The sequence below is a fragment of the Squalius cephalus genome, assembly GCF_949319135.1.
Source record: "Squalius cephalus genome assembly, chromosome: 12".
NCBI lineage: Eukaryota > Metazoa > Chordata > Actinopteri > Cypriniformes > Leuciscidae > Squalius > Squalius cephalus.
Window position 1 is genome coordinate 7495988 of NC_137133.1, and position 23927 is coordinate 7519914.

The 23927-nt window shown below is 41.8% G+C and overlaps 1 protein-coding gene across 17 annotated transcripts in view; it reads left to right on the forward strand.

Annotated features, from left to right (window-relative positions):
- Window positions 1-6152: 6152 nt before the first annotated feature.
- asb2a.1 (ankyrin repeat and SOCS box containing 2a, tandem duplicate 1) overlaps window positions 6153-23927 on the forward strand; it is a 29407-nt gene continuing 11632 nt past the window's right edge. The window contains exons 1-11 of one of the 17 annotated variants that reach the window (XM_079887318.1): window positions 6153-6168; window positions 6364-6610; window positions 13599-13878; window positions 15747-15866; window positions 18707-18876; window positions 18973-19128; window positions 19404-19649; window positions 19729-19900; window positions 20070-20111; window positions 23042-23603; window positions 23687-23840. In XM_079887318.1, the coding sequence (XP_079743444.1) occupies window positions 13607-13878; window positions 15747-15866; window positions 18707-18876; window positions 18973-19128; window positions 19404-19649; window positions 19729-19900; window positions 20070-20111; window positions 23042-23603; window positions 23687-23840 (1894 nt within the window). In that variant the 5' untranslated portion in view covers window positions 6153-6168; window positions 6364-6610; window positions 13599-13606. Of the gene's footprint in view, window positions 6169-6363; window positions 6611-13598; window positions 13879-15746; window positions 15867-17471; window positions 17578-17666; window positions 17799-18706; window positions 18877-18972; window positions 19129-19403; window positions 19650-19728; window positions 19901-20069; window positions 20112-23002; window positions 23604-23686; window positions 23841-23927 lie in introns of those variants that run through there. The other 16 variants (XM_079887308.1, XM_079887303.1, XM_079887312.1 and 13 more) reach the window with 16 other exon arrangements.

Sequence of the window (23927 nt, forward strand, 5' to 3'; positions counted from 1 at the left end):
ATAACTTGCGTGGTTAGTTTGATTCTGTTATAGTAGGGAGAGAGTATCTCTCTCCCGAGTATGCACATGGTTGGTTGTAGATTGAGGCCTGCCGGCACGCTGGAGAGGCTACGCAGAACAGCACACAGAAGATGCAGAGAAGAGGGAAGAGAGCGGGCGGTCACTCTGACAGAGCTTTTTAACTCTGTGTGGAGGTCCTACTTCCATGGGTCAGTGAGCCAATGTTAGCCTAAGCTTTCGGAAGGAAACGTTTTACGATCCTTTGCCTTAAGCAGATTGTTTGCATATGTAACTGGATTGGGTGCTGATGAAGAAACTATTAAAGATTCTTGGAATACTAATATGTTGCATATTCAACATATAATATGCACAATCACGTAGGTCTTTAAAATACAAATTCGTATACCAAACATGTGATCTTGAATAATCGAGTAACACTTTTATGCATTCAGGGATTAATACATAGGCAAAACACTATAAAAGAATGATCATATAGTGAAATCATATACATGAATGTACATGTCTCAAGTGATTTTTCGACTGAGTAGGAAAAGGGTACATTATTTAATAATTCTATCATAAGGCAGGCATAGAACAAAATACAATACATGAGACAATATACAGTAATAATAGATACCTGTCCTTGGGATATGCATGTTCATTTATAGAAAAAAATGTCTATAAATTAATGCAGGAAAGTCTGTTTAAGGGCAATGTGTCTTTCCTTGCTTTTCACATTTTTTCCAAGCAATAAAACAGTCTTATCTGATGGAAGCCCTGGTGACTGAGGCTTTCTCTGCTCTAGTGGCTCTTTTCGGGTGATGGTTCATTACTAATAGTAGGCTTTAAAGCTTATTTGTTACATGTAACAAATAATAATGTGTCTGATTTGTCGCAGTCACTGCATCAATATATTGGATGCAATATATTGCATTTGGTCTTAATGTGATAGCAGCCTAATATAGCCTACCTGCTGCTGTCTGTGTCATTGAAGTTAATCAAAGAACAAAAGAAAATAAATAACTCACTGATCTTGAGTGAATAACTTTTGTAGCTTTAACAAGGATTAATCTATATTTAATTTATACAGTGAAGATTATGCGATGCTATTTTATGTGTGATTATTCAAATTCTGTACCTGAATTACTGTGTCTCGACGGATCACCACCTTATCGTGGTGGGGCACTTTGCGTGCCTCCGTGACCCCTAGAGCTATGTCGGCGGGAGTCTTGTACTCCTGGTAGGGCCACCCATGCCGAACTGGTCAAAGGGTAGAGGCCAGACCAAGAGTGATCCCAAACGCCTCAACGATGGAGTCGCCGGAAAATGGTGGGTGTGAGAGAACCACCATAATGGTGGCAAAGTCTGAAGAAGGCAGCCCCACCGCCACGTGGGTAAACCCGGAGGGGTACAGTGGCTAGGGGAGTAAACCCTGATGACAAATCTGCCTTTGGGGACAGGCACAGGCGGAACCCAGCAGACCGGGCTACCGGCAGCCCCCTGCAACTCCTTTCAGACGAAGGTCGTCATGGGTTCTCTCATGCCACCGGAGATCCTTCTGGAAGGAGCCAAGATGGTGGGAGTGTGGAATGCACACCTGCACCTTCACCTTAATCCTTACCTATGTGCAAGCTTCTTGCTTCCCCTTGCTCCCCCCCACCTTTACCCCCCTAAAAGTCCTGTGGCGATGTGGAATGGTGGCAGGCACAGGCCAAGGATGTGGCTAGGAGTGCCTAGCCAAACCATGCACACAGGCGGCAATGGAGTGATGGTCGTTGCAATTGTGGGATGGAGCAGCACATTGCCTCGGCAGCTTCTATTGCGACTGAGCAGTACCACGCTGCTCACCCCTGAGATGGGGAAGGACCTGGAAAAGGTGGTTCAAAAAATGTCTGCCCCATACACTCCGGGCGGTATACCGCAACCGCCGGAGCATCCCACCATGCGGTCGAAAAACGAAGGAAAGAAATAGACACCTGAGTATTGCTTCATGGAATGTCCGCACCTTGTTGGACCTGGCTGAGACACCTGACAAGCCTCATCGTAGAACAGCACTTGTGGCCTTAGAGCTAGCAAGGTACAACATCGACGTTGCAGCCCTCAGTGAGACCAGACTTCATGGAGGTGAAGACCTGACGGAGGTTGGTGCAGGGTACACTTTCTTCTGGAAAGGGGTCCCCGAAGGAACTCGCCGGACCCATGGAGTTGGTTTTGCAGTGAAGTCCAAACTGCTGCAGCTTATCCCTGAATCCCCTGTCGGCATCAATGAGAGGCTGATGACCTGGCGCATCCCCCTTGCAAAAGGATGCTTTGCCACCCTCATTAGTGCCTATGCACCAACGCTTGCTGCCGAGTCTAACATCAAAGAGGACTTTTACCTTGCCCTCGACTCTGCCATAAGAAAAACACCAGCCACAGACAAACTCATCCTCATGGGAGATTTTAATGCCAGAGTGGGCATAGAGCACCTGGTATGGGATAAGGTAATTGGCCGGCACGGAGTTGGGAAGATGAATGACAACGGCCTCCGGCTCCTTTCTCTCTGTGCAGAACACCAACTGGTCATCACCAACACCATATTTCAGATGAAGAACAGATTCAAAACCACCTGGCAGCACCCACGCTCAAAACATTGGCACCTCCTCGACTACGTAATAGTCCGTCAAAATGACCGGAAAGATGTCCTCTCCACTCGAGTCATGCGCGGAGCAGAGTGTTGGACTGACCACCGCATGGTCAGATCCAAACTCCTCATGAGTATTAGCCCCCGTGGTCAGAGGACAGCTCCAAAACAAAAAATCAACTGCTCAGCACTCAGTAGCCCCACCTCACGAGACCTCCTTCGACAGCTCCTCGCTGATAACCTCAAAAAGATCCCGGAGGAATCAGCCGATTGGCCAACTCTGCGCCAAGCCATCCACAGTGCAGCTTCAGAGGCATTGGGCCAGTCGAGGAAACATCACCAGGACTGGTTTGACAGCAATTCGGCTGAGATACAGACACCCCTCAAAATAAAACATGATGCCCATAAAGCTCTCCTGTCCTGCCCTGGATCTCCTACCTTGAAAGCCACCTTTAATGCAGCGAGATCTGCAACCCAGCGTGCCCTCCGGATCATGGAGGACACTTGGTGGGTGAAGAAGGCAGAAGAGATACAGCGCATGGCAGACTGCAACAACTCGCAGGGCTTCTATGATGCCATCAAAACTCTCTACGGCCCCAGGAAGAGAGCGATTGCTCCAGTTCGTTCAGCTGATGGCTCGACTCTCCTCAAGGACCGCCATGAGATCCTTACCCGCTGGGCAAACCATTTTGAGACTCTCCTCAACCTCAATAACCCTGTTGACATTTCTATCCTGGATAACATCCCCGACTTATCACTAGTCACACACCTCAACAATCCCCCTCAGTTCCTGGAGACACGCCAAGCCATTGCGAGTCTTAAAAACAATAAAAGTGCTGGACCTGATGGCATTCCGGCAGAGGTCTTCAAACATGGAGGGTACCTCCTTACACGCCGCCTGCACCTCCTCATCTGTCACATCTGGGAATGTGAGACCCTCCCACAAGACTGGAAGGATGCCGATATTGTGGTCATCTATAAACAAAAAGGGGACAGAGCCGTGTGCGGCAACAGCCGTGGAATCTCCCTCCTCTCCATCGCAGGGAAAGTTCTGGCAAAAATCATGCTCAATAGGCTAGTTAAGTACATCTCAGAAGCTGCACTTCCGGAAACGCAATGTGGCTTCCGGAAGACTAGATCCACCACTGACATGATTTTTGTCTTAAGGCAGTTGCTAGAAAAAAGCAGAGAGCAGCGCACAGACCTCCACATAGCCTTCATTGACCTCAGTAATGCATTTTACACTATCAACCGTGAGATGCTCTGGAAACAACTTTCCAAACTTGGGGTACCACCCAAGTTCCTCACCATTCTACAGCAGCTGCACAATGGGATGCAAGCCAGAGTCACCACAGGAGAACTTCAGTCAGAGTTCTTTAATGTAAATGTTGGGGTGAAGCAGGGCTGTGTCTTGGCTCCAGTCCTTTTCAACCTCCTTCTCTCTGCCGTCACTCACCTTTTTCATTGTGCTTTAGGACACAAGGATGGTGTTCTTCTTGAATACCGCCTTGATGGAAGCCTCTTTAACATCCGGAGGTTGCAGGCCTACACAAAGACCAAATCCTGCTGCATAGCTGAACTACAATATGCTGATGACTGCGCGATTCTAGCACATAGTCCTGAATCCATGCAGCATGCCCTCAACACAATAACCAGTCTCTACCAATCCTTTGGTCTTCAGGTTAACATTAAAAAAACTGAAGTTATTTCCCAAATCTTCTCTCAAACCTCTTCACCCCCCAGCTTCCATATAAACGGCATTCCACTTAAAAATGTAGATCAGTTCACCTACCTTGGTTCAACTCTGTCCTCTTGCTGCTCCCTTGATATGGAAATACACACCCGTATCAAAAAAGCCTCTTCATCATTCGGTCGCCTTCGTAGTAGGGTTTTTGAAAACCGAAATCTGAGGGTCAGCACCAAGGTTGCTGTCTATAATGCTGTGTGTGTCTCCACCCTGCTTTATGGGGCGGAAACATGGACTCCATACAGCCGACACATCCCACTCTTGCAATCCTTCCACATCCGCTGCCTCCAGAAGATCCTCGGCCTCTCCTGGATGGACCGAGTCCAACATGCGCAAATCCTACAGAGTACCAATTCTATCTGCATGGAAGCCGCTGTGGCTAAGAAACACCTACGATGGATAGGGCATACCATCCGTATGCCGGACCACCGCTTGCCTCGCCAAGTCCTCTATGGCCAACTACAAGGCGCCAAACGAGTAGCTGGTGGACAAAAGAAGCGCTATAAGGACTACACCAAGGGACTTTTAAAGCATTCCAACATCAACCCCATGCAGCTTGAAGCTCTGGCACAGGACAGATCAGCCTGGCAGGTTACCTGTGCCCGAGTAGTTTCACAAATCCACAACAAAGACCAACAGCGGAGAGCCGAGAGACGCAGACAAAGACACCAGAGGGCAGCTGGGGCTCCTCTGTCCTTTGGTTTCCCCTGCTCCACCTGCGGACGAGTGTGCGGCTCAAGGATCGGCCTCAACGCCCACGAGAAGTGGCACCAACGGCAATGTCGTTGATCCCCTCCCTAACCCCGAAGCAAGCGTCATCATCGGAAACGATGGACAGCTATGATGATGACCTGAATTACTGTTTCTGTTTATTATTATTATTATTTTATTACTGCCGTGTCACTTTTCTACAATAATGTTTTAAATTTATATTAGTTAGGCTTGTAGTTTTTGCTGTGGTTGAAACCAAGAATTGTGAAATCTTGAAATTTTACTGTTATCTAAAATTTTTGGCAGCTTATTTATTAGAATACAATGTTACATGGGTCAAAACAATGAAAATAAGTAATTATTACACATAATATTCTTTCACGCTCTATGGACCCCCTAAAGTAGCCTTGGCCACCCCTTTGCCAGCCTATGCATAAAAGTCTAGTTTTTAATGGTCTCTGTATTGTTCTTTCTCCCATCTGGTTACCTCGTAAATCAGTTCAGCAATTGTGCCATTTTCCACAGGGACCGGGACACACTCTCGACTCCTCAGCACAAACCTGAATGAGTGGATGCCTGCTCCTTTTAGTGTGACCACTATTGTCAGCATTCAGCAACACGTCTCGTTCCATCCGTCAGGGAACAGAGATTGCAATAGTAACCAAGACATTTCTGGCCCATTAAAGGCCTTGTAATAAAACAAGGGGACACAAATGCAAAAGTGCCAAACTGCAGACTGACCACGGATGTTACCGTGGATGTTGTGGATGTTCCTCAAACTTCTTGCTTTTTGATAATGTTTGTCAAATTATTCATCCATTATCCAAAATGGCAACTAAAAAGGGTTAAATTGTTACATCAGCCCAAACAAAAGTATGATGTGAGTTTATAACCTTGATTATGTGTGCTTGACATTAACATAACAGCTTTACCTATAAATAAGGAATAAGGTATTCACACAATGCAATCCCATGTCCACTTTGTCTCGTAGCCTTGACGCACTTGTAACCTAACACAGCAAAAACAGCCTTACAATTTAACCCAGTTAGGCACTAAAGGCTTCATTAGACAAAGCCATTGTATGAAGGTAAGTTCTAAGATTATTTACAGCTACATCATACAGTCTTAAATTACTAAGATAAATTTGTTTTATTATCTTAATAAATCCACACACCAATCAAGAAATTTTATACTGGGTATTTTCAGATAATATATGTCTGGAAGCACATTTCTGCTGTAGTCAGAGCAGAGCCCACAGACTTTTTTTTGTAATCTACTGCAGGTCTGCTACTCCTCAAGAACAGTATTAGCTAAGAGGTTGATAATCTTAGCACATGTCACGTGTCCTCTCCATAACATTCTCTAAACAGTCTGGTGTGGGGTGACAGTCAAAGGCTTCTCTGCAGAGAACTAAACAAGTCCCAGCGCAAGCGTCGAGTGTGCCACTAGACACTGGGGAACAACAACAAAAAAAACTTCTCTGTTTGGAAATCTGACTGAGTTAAGGAAGGGGAAAACATTTTAAGGGGGTAAGCTTTTTTTATTTGTTGTTTGCTTTGGATTGTTATTTATCTTATAGTGTTAAGATATATAAACTTAACATGGTGAGTTCACCCAAAAATGAAAATACTTTCATCATTTGCTCATCCTCATGTCTTTCCAAACCTGTATGACTTTCTTTCTTCTATAAAAGATGATATTTTGAGAAATCTATTAAGTTTGAATGTGTGTACAAATTAAACGTTTTCTCATGTCCACAATGCTTTGTTGCTGTATTCTCACAGCAACTACATAAATGCTTGCTGCTGCTGTATAAACATGATAATGTAATCGCTGCTGCTTAGCCTAAATGCTTTGTAATTTATTTCTGCATGGAATGCAAAACTGTAAAACACGACGCTTGGTTTTAATACTTGTTTTATACAGTTACATTCATTTCAATGCTATAAAAACACTCTGCTAATTAGTTTACGGCGTTAGCAGTAATGAATGTGCCATTGGAGCAATGAATGAATGAACAGGGGGCATGCATGCATGACTCTGAACTGATGCGCAGCAAAGTCCCTTTAAGACAAGTCATTTCACTCGACAGCCAACTTTGAAATGCCTCTCAGGCAGAAGTTATGCAAGGACAACTCCTATCTCTTTGAATGGGGAAACATCAAATTCTCAAAAGCTGTTCAAAAAGCTTACAATTAAATGTCATATTTGAAAGGTCTCATAAATTTAGTTTCTTTGCAAATATTCGCAAAACACACCGCAAATAGAAAAATCTGACATTCTCTGGAGTGCAAACACAAATACGCACCGTTTTCTACAAACCTTTTTCACCAATATGATATTACAGTATTAACTGAGGGTGCTCTTGCTTTCGTTTGAGGAAACCTGGAAAACTGCCTTGACACTATTAATTACCTCTCTTGATATAGTGCCCACATAGCAATTTTTCTCTGGCCCAACTCCTGTCCACACAACCAGCTTTTGCTCGGCCCACATACAGCAATGAATTATGGTCCTTGGGTGGCCCAGATCTCAATACAAGACAAGAGCTATGCATTAACTAGCCCTGGACTGGGCCAGAACAAGTTTTAATATTGGTACCGATTCACAGTCTTTAACCAGAAACCCCAAAACTGAGCCACACCTGTGCCTTATCTAGCCCAATATAACACAGAATCTAAAAACATTTTATTTTTATTTATAAAATCAAGCCTGGAGGGGGAGGCTCAGGTGGAGGACGAGAGTCCGGGAGAGGGTTCAAACGGAAAGACCAGGGTGGTGCAGGTGGTGTGATCCAGGGAATGGCCTTGAGCAGGGAAAGATGGGATCACAGCCAGAACTGTGATCCATGGCGGTGTCGCTGGAGGGAGGAGCCGTAGTGGAGAGAGTTCTGACGCCACCTTAGGAACGAGCAGAGGTGACTGTGACATTGGAGAAGAAGTCCACCACGCAGACGAAGATGCCAAAGACCTTGGCGCCAGTGACAGAGCCGCAGTGATTACACAAATGTTCATTAATCCAAGTCCAGTAGATGTCCAAATCCAAGTCCAGTAGATGCTCACTCTCAGTGGCGGGAGGGTTGGGAGTGATCACTTCCATACACTCGTATTCCAAAAGGATTCCCACAGCAATGGATGGTGCAGTCGGGTCACACACCTGACCTGGTCAGACACACTCAGCTAAGGTGATGTTCTGCTCGGTCACTTCCGTTGGCGCTGGCTCTCACATCACGGCTGAGGCAGACTCGGACTCGTTGTCTGTGGTGGGCTCGTGCTGCTGCTTCTCGCAGTGGGACGGTATCTGACTGGGCACTGGATCTGGAGTGGGGCTGGTGTCGTCGTCAGCTGGTCCGACGGTCAGTGATAATCCACAGGATACCAGCACCAACTCCACATTCTCAATGAAGCTCCCTCGAGGACCCTCCCCGGACAACTGAGCCTTTGTCACAATGTTGAGTCCCATGAAAAGGAAAGAACAAAGGCAGTTGTCTGGGAAGTTCAACTGATGAGCAAGGTCGAGGAAGTCTTCCATACTGTGTGTGCCTCAAGGGAGGGATCTCCATGCTCAAGGCACAATAACTGAAATGAGGGAGAATCTACGATGAGAGGGGGAAAAAACTCAAAATCCACAAAAACACACAAGATGAGGGGAAAATATTATTGAAACAGATATCACCACGTAAATCACTTCTAGGTCGTGTCTTCTGTCACGGTTGTGTAGTAGCAAGCATACAAAGAAGAAGCTTCAAGTTCAAAACAGTGTTTAATAACATCCACAACTAAATCCAAAGGAGAACACACAAGAACTTATATACAGCTGAAAACAATAATGATTAAACACGCACACCTGAACTGAGTGACGAAATCAAATCTGTAACTGTGACAACAAACAAGGCAGGGAGAAATGGTGCAAATGAAAACGCATGCTGCATCTCAATTCGCCTACTTATTCTACGCCCTAAAAGTATGTACTCTTTGTGAGTGCATACTTCTGAGTGTGTAGCAGAAGAGTAGACAAGCTTTAGGACATACTATCACGTCATACAATTTTTAACGGTTGCTCTCTGTCACTTAGTTACATTCATCCCGTCACGCAAACGGACCTGTCAATCATCTTGTCAAAGATAAAATCCTTCACATTTCATTTCGAAAATCCACCGGAAATAGTAGACCATCCGGGGACTTCTGGCATACTCTTTTCAACACACTATGCTTTAGGACACACTTTTAATCTCACATACTGTTTAGGATGGATAGCATGGACATTGAGACGCAGGGAAAGTCCAAACTGAGGTGACTTATGACAGGAGAGGCTTCACTACGTTGAATAGATCGCTCACTCGTTTTCATTCACTCACTCAAGTGAACTACATTAATGTAGGGAATAGGGAATGAGAGTATATGGGGCGATTTCAGACACGTGAAAGCACGCATTTAATTTGTCCAAACGCTCCCTGAACAAATGTTTTACTTTTAATGAGTGCTGGATTTGACTGTTATCGCTACTGAAGATGAAGATGAAGATGAAGACAAAGATAGTTGAATAAATTTGGGTCCATTTCTCACACAAAGCAATCACATTGATTCCGAAGATTTGGATTACAGCGCACAAATACAATTTTGCAGTGTATTTTATGGTCATTTTTGGGGCACAGCATATTCATAAAATTCCTTATATGTCCCACAAAATAAATATTGTATAACATTTAATGATTACATACATTTTATTAATTTTAAGATTTTAAAGTGTAGTCTGAGTTATTTGAATGAAATTATATCATTTCATATTAAGTAAATCAGTCATCTGCCTTAAACTGCAATTAATTATTCTGTTTTTCAAATATGCATTTAATTATGAATTATTCTCAGTATGTTTGGCTAAAATATGTCTCTTTCTCATAAGAAATAATCTTGGAATCCTTTAAAAAATAATAATTTAAAAAGTGTCCCTATGGTCATTAGCCTGATTTGGGCCACATGATAACTTGACTGATCTGTGCCACACATCTTCAACCAGTGTTGCCAAGTCCACGGTTTTCCCACGGTATCAGGCTACTTTTAAGTTGTTACTGCGGGTAAAAAATAAAAATCTTAATTAAGAGTTCATTTCCACCTCCGTAGGTACGATTTCGCCAATCCAACACCCCCAAAACACCCCCCAGACTTACAAATTCAATGGATAATTCGAGCGCCCAATGGAGAAAAAAATAATATTAGCATTGGGCTATTTTTGGGGTAGTCTCGCGTAGCCAGACTTTCTCTATCGCAGCTTTTCTTGGCCAAGGACCACCCAAGAGGACGTTTGACTGACATGCAACCAATCACAGTTCGTTTTGTTCCGCGTCATGTTTAGGGGTGTGACAATATAATGTCGATGTCCCTACAATAACAGACCAGTGTGCATCTAATAAATTATTCATTCAAGAATGTTATGCAAGTTTACTGCAACAATGGAGCCGCAAACTTTGAAAATCCAGCGTTTAGTTGAGCCGGGTAAGCGCTCATTGTCACAGTTGTAAACACAACGGCTTTCTTCTCCCACGAGGGGTTTTGGCGTCACGGCATTTGTTTTCGGGTGGACCGATAAAGAACCTGACACACACGCCTCCCGGACATCCTGTAGAATTCAACCAATCAGATCGCGACCTTTCGAAAACTCCTGAAGTGTTTCCAGAAAAGTGTGCCATATGCATCAGACATTCAGACAATGGTCCGTGGGCGTGACGTCTGAGTCTGAGACTATTTTTGGGCTTCTTTTGACTGGCCATTGGGCTACTTTGTTGCCTTCCATCAACAATCGGCCCTCATGTTGTTTGTTGTTATCCATGCTGTGCCATCATTGCCATACTTGGACCAGCTTTGGCTGACAGGACACATGCCGCTGCCAACAGGAGCAGTGCCAGCATGAGGCCGCATTCAAGCCAAGACTGTTTGCTATGTGGGTGGATGATCTACTTACCTTTAGCCTACTAATATGTTGACGATGGAAGTATCCAACAAGTTTGTCCTGTAGTTGTGAGATTGTATATATGGCCAAAATCTAATTCTGATGGAAATGCAGCTGATTGCATACTTCCGTATTGTAATTAAAGTGAATATTTGTTCACATATTGAAATGATAAATGTTCACATTGCATGATCAACTTGTTAGCCAACACATGACTCATCTCACTCAATTAAGCAAGACACAGCAGTGTTTTTATACTTCACCACAACATCTGCTAGCGTGCTATTGCTGTTGATAATATTTGCTTGCAATCTGAATTTGCTATAGGCTACATGCTGCTGCTGATCAAACGAAAAAAATATTCAAGGCAATGATTTCCTTATAGCAAATACTAGCTGCTAATATGTTTAGTAATTCACTCAAAGCATTAAAACAGGACTGTTAACATGACACATGATTTTAAACCTTGTGTATGAACTTCATGAAGAATTAATAAGGCAGACCACGCAATAATGTGATAGCACGAGAATGACCGTTCACTTATCTTAGATGTTGAATTTCAGAGGAATTTTGAAAGTGCGCTGCGCTGCTACAGCAAATGCTAACCAAGTATTTGAAGGTTGAGTAGCGAGCTCATTGGCTACTGATACAGCAAGAACCAATCGGCTGTGCCTGATACAGCAAGAACCAATCAGCTGTGCCCTAGAGAGAATGATGTGATTGCTAAAGGCCCCGATATACTCAAGGCAAAGTTATTTTTCGTTCTTCATTTAGTGGTAAAACGAAATTCGAAATACGTGAGCAGCAATATACTGTTATCGAACATCTGACGCCGCCCACACTGCTGAGAGCGACGGTTAGATGAATATGTAAATATGTGCTGCACGCTTTCCTCACAATAACAAAATAAACACAATCTCAAACAAAATTGAGAAAACAGAAGTACAACTTAATTTTCTACTATAAAGCAGCTCTCCAGTGTGTTCATGTTTTCAATCATGGGTCACGTCTAATCTCAACTGACTCTGAGGAGAAATGAACTGGAAAAGACTGAAAAATATGGAAAAGACACGTGAAAGAAGGCGGAGCATCAGTGCACACGGCACGGACCAATGGTACTACAAAGCGTTTACCAGCCGTAGCAAACTTTTCAAACTTTTTTTGGACTCCACACAAAGTTCGTTTTGGCCTGATTTTGTTTGAAATGACTTCATAGCAGTTCGTACTTCGTTTTCGCTTTTAAGTATATCGGGGCCTTTAGAACCTATTAGCCTGCGCCATCTACAGAACTGTGTATTTGTTCATTCTTTGTTCATTACTTCACAGTGCATTAACAAATGTTAACAAATAAAACTTTAGATTTTAAAAATGTGTTAATAAATGTTGAAATTACCATTGACTGAGATTAATAAATGCTGTAGAAGTATTGTTCATTGTTAGGTAATGTTAACAAGTGAAACCTTATTGTAAAGTGTTACCTAAAAAAATAAAATCTGACAGATTTAAAGCTACAATATGTAATTTTTCCACCGCTAGGGGTCACTAACCTCTTACAATAACAAAGGAGTAGGTTGATGACGCAGTGATAAGCGGAATGATGGGACTTCCTATCATGCTGATGGATCTAATAATGTTTATGGATGAGTGAAAACATTCATGTTTTTTAACATGACTGTGGTATGAAGCAGGTCGCGATTGCTAGTAAGAGACAGATATCAGCGCCACACGCGAGTCCCGCGGATATAAAGGAATAAGGACATTTCATTCTACCGAACTACCCGCAAGTGCTGAATTCCTACTCACACAGGTCAGTTTATATGACAGATTAAACTTGTGAGGTAACACAGCGCTGTTTCACTTGGTCTACAGTATCACACTAAACTGCATTTGAGTGTGTTGAAAGTCATAATGTTATTCTATGTGTTAGTTCATCTGTATGAGACTAGCAGTAAGCTAGATCAACATTAGAATAATATACTGATCATATTCTAACATTTCATCATGTTGAGCTATATAATACTGATTAGTTTTATGTACATTTGCGTGTCTCTGTCAAGTTGAAGTTTGTCGCGGACGTGGAGCTCTTGGCATCTCGAAAACGCCACGCTGATATTGATCCTCGTTTTAGTTCTCCTTTTGTCCCAAAGTCTGCTAGCCATGGTCCATAATGTTTGAACGATACAACAACAGCATGAGCGTGCTGCTAGATATTACGCAGTTGTCCACGTCTGTCGCCATGGTTACTGTGGCAGTACGAGCGGAAACCAGGGATAATGCGGATATTACGTCATTGAGAGGCAACAAGTGGGACAGTGCGACAGGGACGAGCCATTATTTAAAATTGGAATTTCTCTGAAATTAAAAATCTTTGGGAACTTTTGGGATATTGTAAGTACACAACTGCAGGAAATATATCACACTGTGCAAGTGATTTTTGGATAATTTATTACAAAAATCTTACATATTGTAGCTTTAAATCCTTTAGTTGTATCTCCTAATCAAGCAAATGAAATATGCAATAATACACGTTAGTCCAGTTTCATTACATAATGAATGTTTTGGTTGTCTTAGGGTCCATCATGGCAGTCGCCCATGTGTCTATGCCAAGTACCACAGGAACCAACCTGGAATTTGCTGACTACAGTCTCTATAGCAACCTGTCCGATAATGAGCTCATGCAGCTGGCAATCGAGCGGAGCCTTTCTGATGCCCAGAGCTCTGGGCCGGGGTCAGAAAACTTTAATAACCCTGCTGCTCTGAACATGCCAACATTACCATGCCAAGCTCCACCATCACATCGTCGTCCCCAGCAGCAACTAGAACCAACTGCGTGTCCTGCCAATCCACCCAGGTACAGTTGATGTGGTTGCAAGTTGAAATGAGGTACCATCATAAATCAACTCTCACTGCCAGTATAAAAATAACCAGCGCTTAGAACATCTTACTCACACTGACCTTTAGTGTGTGGCCTATATTTTCAAATTGGCTTCAAGCTAAAATTCTTTAGATATTAGATATCAGATAAATATACTACACTGTGTTGCCAAATGTTTTAGGACGTCTGCCTTTGCATGCACATGAACTTTAGTGACATCCCATCCCTGATCCGTAGGGTTAAAAATGGTTGGCCCACCCTTTGCAGCAATAACAGCTTCAACTCTTCTGGGAAGGCTTTCCACAAGGTTTAGGAGTGTGTTTATGGGAATTTTTGACCATTCTTCTAGAAGTGCATTTGTGAGGTCAGGCACTGATGTTGGATGAGAAGGCCTGGCTCGCAGTCTCCGCTCTAATTCATCCCAAAGGTGTTCTATCGGGTTGAGGTCAGGACTCTGTGCAGGCCAGTCAAGTTCCTCCACACCAGACTTATGGACCTTGCTTTGTGCAGATTCGCAGTCATGTTGGAACAGGAAGGGGCCATCCCCAAACTGTTCCCACAAAGTTGGGAGCATGAAATTGTCCAAAATGTCTTGCTATGCTGAAGCATTAAGATTTCCTTTCACCAGAACCAAAGGGCCAAGCCCAACCCCTTAAAAACAACCCCACACCATAATCCCCCCTCCACCAAACTTTACACTTGGCACAATGCAGTCAGGCAAGTACCGTTCTCCTGGCAACCGCCTAACCCAGACTCATCCATCGGATTGGCAGACAGAGAAGTGTGATTCGTCACTCACAGTCCAGTGGCGGCGCTGCATCCGATGCTTTGCACTGCACTTGATGTAAGGCTTGGATGCAGCTGCTCGGCTATGGAAACCCATTCCATGAAGCTCTCTACACACTGTTCTTGAGCTAATCTGAAGGCCACACGAAGTTTGGAGGTCTGTAACTATTGACTCTGCAGAAAGTTGGTGACTTCTGCGCCCTGTGTGCCTCAGCATGCGCTGAGACTGCTCTGTTTTTTTACATAGCCTACCACTTCGTGGCTGAGTTGCTGTTGTTCCCAATTGCTTCCACTTTGTTATAATACACTAACATTTGACTGTGGAATATTTAGTAGTGAGGAAATTTCACGAATGGACTTGTTGCACAGGTGACAACCTATCACGGTACCACGCTTGAATTCGCTGAGCTCCTGAGAGCGACCCATTCTTTCACAAATGTTTGTAGAAGCAGTCTGCATGCCTAGGTGCTTGATTTTATACAACTGTGGCCATCAAAGTGATTGGAACAACTGAATTCAATGATTTGGAGGAGTGTCCCAATTCTTTTGGCAATATAGTGTAGATTAGATATTTCAGTATGTGATTTATGCAATACATTAACTTAACAACTAGACTACATTTAAATGTAAAAGAGAGAGACACATGTTGCTTCATGAAATTTCTAGTCATGTTTTGATGATGCAGCTCATGGGGAGAGTAACAAGATCACTTACAGACGCCTACTGCAGCTTCTTCAATGGCTGACACAACTGCTTCACACCTGTTCCTCTTCATTTAAAGGCAAACTTTATAAAGTGCAAGCATAGTTCAAGTTCACATGCCACTATGCATAAAAATAGACACTATCCTTTGCTGTGCCCCAATCTACTTGTCTGCATCCACCTCTAGGCTTCCAGTTGTGCATTTTGATTTAATTTCAAAGATAACATGTAAAGGTAATTTAATTTGAAATTATGAACATTATTATGAAAATGTGATTGTGCAATAGGTAGAGATTTAAGGAGATTTAATTAAATTAACCTTACCCATCTGAATGCAATTCTTTTTTCTCCAAAAGCGAAACAATAAAACCAAAGGGTGTGTGTTCGGTGAGTCACTTTGTGACTGGTTCTGGCAAGCGAATGGTGGCGTATCGAAGATATGATGGAACTATGCAGGTCGCACCTGAGCCTGAAGAGTGAGTGATAACCTAATTACCCACATGACAGTATGATCTCATTATAACGTTTGTAAAGAAAAGTGTGATTATTTGTACGTTTTCATAGAAGCTGATAAATATATTATAGCCTATATGGCCACCTTATTAGGTACACCAGTTCAACTACTTGTTAACGCAACTATCTTATCAGCAAATCACATGGCAGCAACTCAGTGCATTTAGGCATGTAGACATGGTCAAGGCGATCTGCTAGAAAAGCAGTGATTAGAAAGAAAGGTATGAGAATATGGCATAAATGGTGTATGGAAGTAAAATAATGACATGTTTTTGAAACAAAAAAACTTGTTGAATTGCACTAATTGAAAAAAAATAGGCATTGCATTAACCGTGCTTGCATTTTAATGCATTGTATTTTTAGGGCTTGCAATTTTATGGGCTGAAATTCAACATGGTTGAATATTTAAGCTGTGAATATTTCAATTCAAAACATTTCACACACATTTTCATTATTAAAAATTCAATAATTCATATTCACCTTTCAGATTTCACTTCCAAAACATTCATTCTGTTTAAAATACAACCTATAATATTCGACAGGCAATTTTCAGGCCATTTTATTTCGCCTTACAAATTCGCTTCCACAAATTCAGTGGTTCAAATTCGACAGCAAATTCGACATTTGACATCTGGGAACGTTACGTTCATATTTTGACTCTGCTTGCCTGTAGATATCCCCAATAAGGTGCAAGTTTGGTCTTTTATATCACTGTGGAGATTATTAGTCGGTAATCTACTGCTATTCCTGCCATTCCCAGATGTCAAATGTCGAATTTGCTGTTGAATTTGAACCACTGAATTTGTGGAAGCGAATTTGTAAGGCGAAATAAAATGGACTGAAAATTGCCTGTCGAATATTTTGTATTTTAAACAGAATGAACATTTCTGAAGTGAAATCTGAAAGGTGAAAATGAATTTTTAATAATGAAAATATGTGTGAAATGTTTTGAATTGAAATATTCACAGCTTAAATATTCAACCATGTTGAATTTCAGCCCATAAAAATGCAAGCCCTAAAAATACAATGCATTAAAATGCAAGCACGGTTAATGCAATGACTAGTTTTTTCCAATTAGTGCAATTCAACAAGCTTTTTTTTTGTTTCAAAAACATTTGTCTTTATTTTACTTTCATAATGGTGGGAAGAAGACACGAAAGGAAGGGGATATCATAAAATACAAAAATCTGTCAGTATTAAAAATTATAAGGAAAGGACTAGGCGGGAGGAGATTATAATGACAAGACTGAGAGTGGATCACACAGGATTGAATGACACCTTGTTTTTAATGGGGAAAAGGAATAGTGAATACTGTGAAAACTGTGGGGTTAAAGAAAATGCTGAACATGTCAAATTGCACTGTATATTATATGAGATGGAAAGACAGGCGTTTCAAGATGGGGTTCAGGAAGCAGGGCGGGAGTGGAATCTGATGGGGATACTGGGAACAGAAGGAGAGGGACAAGGGATAAGAATCACCAGAATGGCACTTTTTAAATTTCTTAAAGGGTTGATGGGTAGAATATGAGAACACTTAAAATAGCATGATGTTACACCCTCCTGTACAGTAGGTGGCGGTATGCACCTTAAAGTTGTTTGCAATCTGCCATTAATCAAGAGAAGAAGAAGACGATCTGCTGAAGTTCAAACTGAGCATCAGAATGAGAAAGAAAGGTGATTTTAAACGTGGAATGGTTGTTGCTGCCAGATGGGCTGGTCTGAGTATTTCAGAAACTGCTGATCTACTGGGATTTTCACTCTAGGGTTTACAGAGAATGGTCCGAAAAAAAGAGAAAATATCCAGTGAGCGGCAGTTCTGTGGGCGAAAATGCCTTGTTGGTGCCAGAGGTCAGAGGAGAATGGCCAGACTGGTTCGACCTGATAGAAAGGCAACAGTACATTTTTTTAAAACAATCATTCGTTACAACTGAGGTATGCAGAATATGTTGTACCTTGAAGCAGATAGGCTACAACAGCAGAAGACATATTATATTAAATATAAAGGATTCATGAAAGATTTTACGTTTCTAGAGCTAATAGTTTTACATTTTAGCTTTTGTGGTCAGAATGTCCTAATTGTATGTTTCAGTGTATGGTATATCCAAATGTACAAAAATGTACACTACCGTTCAAAAGTTTGGTCAGTATAATTTTTTTTATGTTTTTGAAAGAAGTCTCTTATGCTCACTGAGGCTGCATTTATTTATCAAACGTACAGTAAAAACAGTAACGAATTCAGGGTGAGTGGGACACTTTTTGCCATTGAGTTGATTTGGAAAAAGTGTCCTAATCAACCTGAATTCACCCTAATATTGTGAAATATTATTACAATTTAAAATAACTGTTTTCTGTTTTAATATATCTTAAAAGTGATTTATTCCTCTGATGGCATAACTGAATTTTCAGCAGACTTCACTCCAGTCTCATTCTTCAGAAATCATTCTAATATCATATAACATTTCTTATTATTATCAGAGTTGAAAACAGTTGTGCTGCTTAATATTTTTGTGGAAACCTAAATTAATGAATTGAAAGTTCTATAGAACATTATTTATTTGAAATAGAGAACTTTTGTTTTAAGCATTAAAAAACATTACTTTCACTTGTGGTAATTTTAATACATCCTTGCTGAATAAAAATGTTTGTTTTTTTACTGACTCCAAACTTGTTAACGGTATAACTATTGACATCAGGCTGCACATGGAACAGTTGATATGTTATATACATTTTAATATTTACCACAATGCATATCATCTCACCTGCAGCAATTCATGCATCAAAATAAAAGCGGTGTCTTCTCTAGGGAGCTTGAGCCTATTGTTAAGGCCATTTTGGACGGTGATGTAGGAACAGTGAGGCTATTGGTTAAGCAACCTAGTTGCAACCTTCTTACAGCAAATAAAGATGGATGGATTCCTTTACACGAGGCGGCATATTGTGGACAAGATCAATGCATTAAAATTCTCCTGAGAGGTAGAGTGTGCTCATTTGAAAATTACTCAGTTTAACTTTTTTTAGTCATGCTCTAACTGATTGTTCTGGCTTTTATCATGAACACTATTCTCACAGCTCAACCTGGCATGGTTAACCACCGCACTTTGAAATGGAAAACTCCTTTAATGTTAGCTGTGACCATGGAGCACCTTGCATGTGTGGAGAGTCTTCTGGAGAATGGGGCTGATCCTGATATTGCCAATGTGGAGAGGGAGACTCCCCTTTACAAAGGTATCCAATCCATCTATCCATCCATGGCCTTTGACCCTTCAAAGTTCAAGATTTTTTCCTCCCCAAAACATTTAGTTAAATCTTGATGTTGCTTTTTTGTTAAAAAATAGTTATTTGAATTCTTGTTAATTCTAGTTCCTTACATTGATTACTTTTTTTTTAGGTTTAAAAGCCTGGCATACCAGCCCAGATCCACAAAAATATATTTTGTTTTACATTGAATAAGACCTTCAGTGGTGTGATGGAAATTGTATCATTTCTATACATGTCCGTAGCTTGTGAGAAGGAGAACCCAGCAATGGTTGCCATGTTACTGAATTACGGCGCCTCTGTGAATAAGAACTGTATTCAAGGCTGGACCGCTCTCCATGAGAGTGTTTGCAGAAACAATGTGGAAATCTGTGAGATGCTAGTGAAAGCTGGAGCCAAAGTCAACATGCCCAACATGTATGGAATTACTCCTATCTTTGTTGCTGCCCAAAGTGGAAAAGTGGATGCACTTCGCATGCTTTTAAAAAATGGTAACATCTTTCACTTCACTGTCATTTTCCTTTCTATTTCATTGTTGCTTTGTGATGTAATGCATCTCAACTTAATCAGGTGCAGATCTCAACAGCCAGGCTGCAGATGGAGCCACAGCGCTGTATGAGGCCTGTAAGAATGGCCATGAGGACGTTGTAGAGTTCCTTCTATCTCAAAATGCAGACGCCAACAAGCCGGGCAAAACAGGACTGATGCCAATCCATATTGCTGCCCAGCGTGGCAATGATGGGTATGAATTAAGAATTCACTTAATAAGGAATTTGTATGAATGAATGAATTTGCTTTGGGAGAAATGTTCTCAGGTCATAGTTTATCTAAACTACTTATTTGTATGCGAAGGCCATTGGTTCTTAAGAGTTTAGGTTTAGTATATCTCATGATCTTGCATTAATTTTCAGCAAAGTCCTCGGGTGTACCTACAAAAATGCCAGGGAAACTAAGTAAGTCTCAATGGGTTCTTTACAGCAATGCTGTGGCAAGAGGGTGCTAATCCTGTAACCTATCACCTGAAAACTCAAGCTAACTCAAGTAGTAAATGGTTTTATTTGCAAAATACCATTTAAGATAATTTCTTCATGTCTTGTTAACTCTTCTAGTTTATTGTGTGTAGGGTCTTTTTCTCGCCTAACAGTTAAACTAATCATCCCATAGCATAATTCCTGATAGCATGAGATGTTTAGGGATGGGAATCGTAAAGAATTGAATGATCCCGGGTTCTGGTTCCTCTTAACAATTTAAATTCCTTAACAACTCCATTAACAAATATTTTAGTATATTTAAGGAATATATATTTGAAAAAAGAAATGCATTTTACTGTCAAATGATTATACAATGTTCACAATAAATACATGTTAAACAATTCTTGCGAAAGTGACATCTGAAGGCCAAGTATGGTAACCCATACTTGGAATTTTTCCTCTACATTTAACCCATCCAAGTTAGGGCACATAAATCAGGAGCAGTCAGAGAGTAGTGAACACACACACTGCAAACCAAGGACACACACCTGGAGCAGTGGGCAGTCATTTTGCTGTGGCACCCAGGGAGTGATTGAGGGTCAGGTGTGTTGCTCAATTGCACCTCAGTCATTTCCTGCCACTATTCAGAATCAAACCCACAACCTTCGGGTTACCAGTCTGATTCTCTAACCATTAGGCCAAGACTGCCCAATAAGAGTCATTCGTTTAGGAATTGGACTACACTGCACTGGATGTTTTTAGAACCAACTCATAGGAATCAAACTACTCTATTCACTATTTGCCCTGTAGATTCAGTAGAGGTGTGCGGCGCCATTGAATATGTAGTGAAGGAAACTAGTAAGTAGTGAAGTAACCTATATTGGTTATAATAACCTATATGGTACGTCTAGCCATTCACACACAGAATGTGTTTTTGCATTTCCACTGCACTGCTTTTCTGTTGTTTTTTTATGTAAACATGTGCTAGACTGACATCTTTGACCGTCTTGTGTCTTTTGCAGAGTCTAGTGTGAGACATGCGTTTTTAAAGTCGCCATGAAACGGAAGTTGCGATAATCTATTCTTCCCTATTGTAATGTATATCCGAGTTAAACAGCTTCTCGAACTTGGTTTTGTACATCAGGAATTGATTGAATTGTTGAATCGTTGTGGTTTGCTATTGCTGTGATCTCATTGTCACGGTTCATGTTTCTGTGTGTTATATTTTTTGTGTTTCTGTCTCTGGCCTGGTTGGCTGTCAGTGTTGCCGGCAACTCATTGCGCTGACAGGCCAACCACACCTGGTACTCATTTCGTTCTCCCCTATATCTACCCTTGTGTTTGCAGCCATTCTTTGTCAGATCTTTGTTGCTCATGTCCTGCCGTTTCTTTTGCCGTCTAGTGTTCCCTGTTCTTGTGTTCTTGTTTCTTGTTTGGATTACCTGTTGTCATCACTATTTCTGGATTTCTGTTTGGCTCTACTGGTCAGCAGTCTGCTTCTCCATCCCATTACAGTTTGATCTGTGCTGCCAAAGCCTGTTACTTCATCATCACGGCTCTACAACCCCTGACCATCTACGTTCAGTTTTCTGTATTTATTTTATGTTTAATAAACACCCTACTTGACTGCATTTGCTACTGGATCCAATTGTTATTTCCCTTGAAGTAACGATCTGACCAAGATGGATCCAGTGAGTGCTTTGAGCTGAGAGACAGCAACAACGCTCGTATGGAACGCCAAGAGGATCAGATCATGGCGACGGGTTGAAGGGTTCAGGCTTTGGTAGCACAGGTTGCAGAGTTGTCTGCCCAGTTCCAGCAACTGAAGACAGAGGCAGCTAACCCGTTCACTGCGCCTAACCTAATGTCAGTTCCTCCCATCGGAGATCTTACTGCCCGTCACAGCGAACCTCAACTACCGCCATCATCTGCCTATTATGGTGATCCAAAATCGTGCCGTTCATTTCTGGCTAAGTGCTCTCTGTTTTTTGCTCTCCAGCCGTCTGCCTTCCCATCAGAGGGCTCTAGAGTGGCTTTGGTGAACACGCTGCTGACTGGCCGAGCAGCTCAATGGGGATGACCTGTTCCGCGATGAACTGAAGAAGGTGTTTGACCGGGCTGTCTCTGGAAGCGGTACGGGTGTTGGCAGAGCTGCAACAAGGTAATCAATCTGTGATCTGTGTTTCGCAAGCTGGCTGCTCAATGCAACTGGAACGAGGAGGCACCGTGGGACGTTCCTGAATGGGTTGGCTGACCGTAAACAGAATGAAAGCTATGTTCTGGAAATAGCATCTACCTTGGATGATCTGATTGAGTTGTCCCATCCTCGTGCCAGTTGACACGTCATCAGAAAGCACAAGAGACATCGTTGCAAGTTATTTTGATTAAAGATATGCACGAATAAATCATTTATAATAAATAGAAATTGTCCATTTTGATTTCATGGGGACTTTAAGTTGAATTTCTAAACTTGAACTCAAACATTGTTTTTAGAACGCACGAGACACTGCAAAAGATGTAAGATGAGAGTGCAACTGTCAGACACGTCCATCTTGTGCATGAATGTTTACATTAAAAAACAATGGAAATGCAGCGCAATGGAATTAAAAACTGTGTGAACGGCCCCTAATAAGCCCGAATGTCGTCCACTTCTGCATTCTTTTTTTTTTTTACACAAATTCTCGGTTCCCAACCCTAGAACTGGTTCTCTAAACTTTCATTATTGCTAATCACTATACATACAAGCTTTTTTAAAAGGTTTACATGTATTAATAGTCTTCTTATGAAATAATTTTCCCATTTTATAATGGTTATTTCACCCTAATGTTGTCAAATTGTAACATGACATTCAATTGTATTTTGGTGCACACTAGCAAGGCAACACTCAAGAACACAAAACGTCTCGTTTTTAGCATTGTAGCCATGCTGATCCCAGCCACAAGTAAGGCCAGAGTGAGACGTACAGGTATCAGCCCTCTCCATTTAGCAGCGGAGCGCAACAGAAATGATATCCTCGAGTTACTGATCGAGGCCGGCTTTGATGTCAATGCCACATTGTCTGATGATCATTCTATGATGTATGAAGATCGACGCAGCTCAGCTCTCTACTCCGCCGTCATGAACAACAACATTGATGCTACCACCATGCTTCTGGAGGCTGGTGCTAACCCAAACCTGGACACGTTCAACCCGCTCCTGGTGGCCCTGAGGCAGGGTTGCATACAGACAGTGACTTTGCTGGTGCAACATGGTGCTAATGTCAATGCCTACATCCCAACTCACCCAACTACCTTTCCAGCTGCTGTTATGTTCTGTTTGAAATATCTGACCTTACTGAAGTATCTGATGGATAATGGCTGTGATGCGTTGTCATGTTTCAGTTGTGTTTATGGCAGCAATCCTCATCCTCCTATAAAGACTAGGCGTAACGTAAGATATGATGTAGATGAAACTACGGAAAATACCTGTGTTCAGGTGAGTGGCCTGAAGCCAATACATACAGTATAATTTTTATTCTGAATTGTGTATAGTACCACATGTTATACCCTTTTTACTAGTTCTGTGAGGTGATCTCCACCGAAACCTACTCCCGCTGGGCAGGACCGATTATAGATGTGCTGCTTGACTATGTTGGGCATGTGAAACTCTGTGCACGACTCATTGAACATCTGGACAGTTATCACGAGTGGCAAGGCATCAAAGAGAAATCAAGTATGCGCACCCATATCTTTTGCTTAAATTATTCATATATGCAAATTATTTTAGTCACCTGTGTATTCATTTGCTGGTTCTGATTGC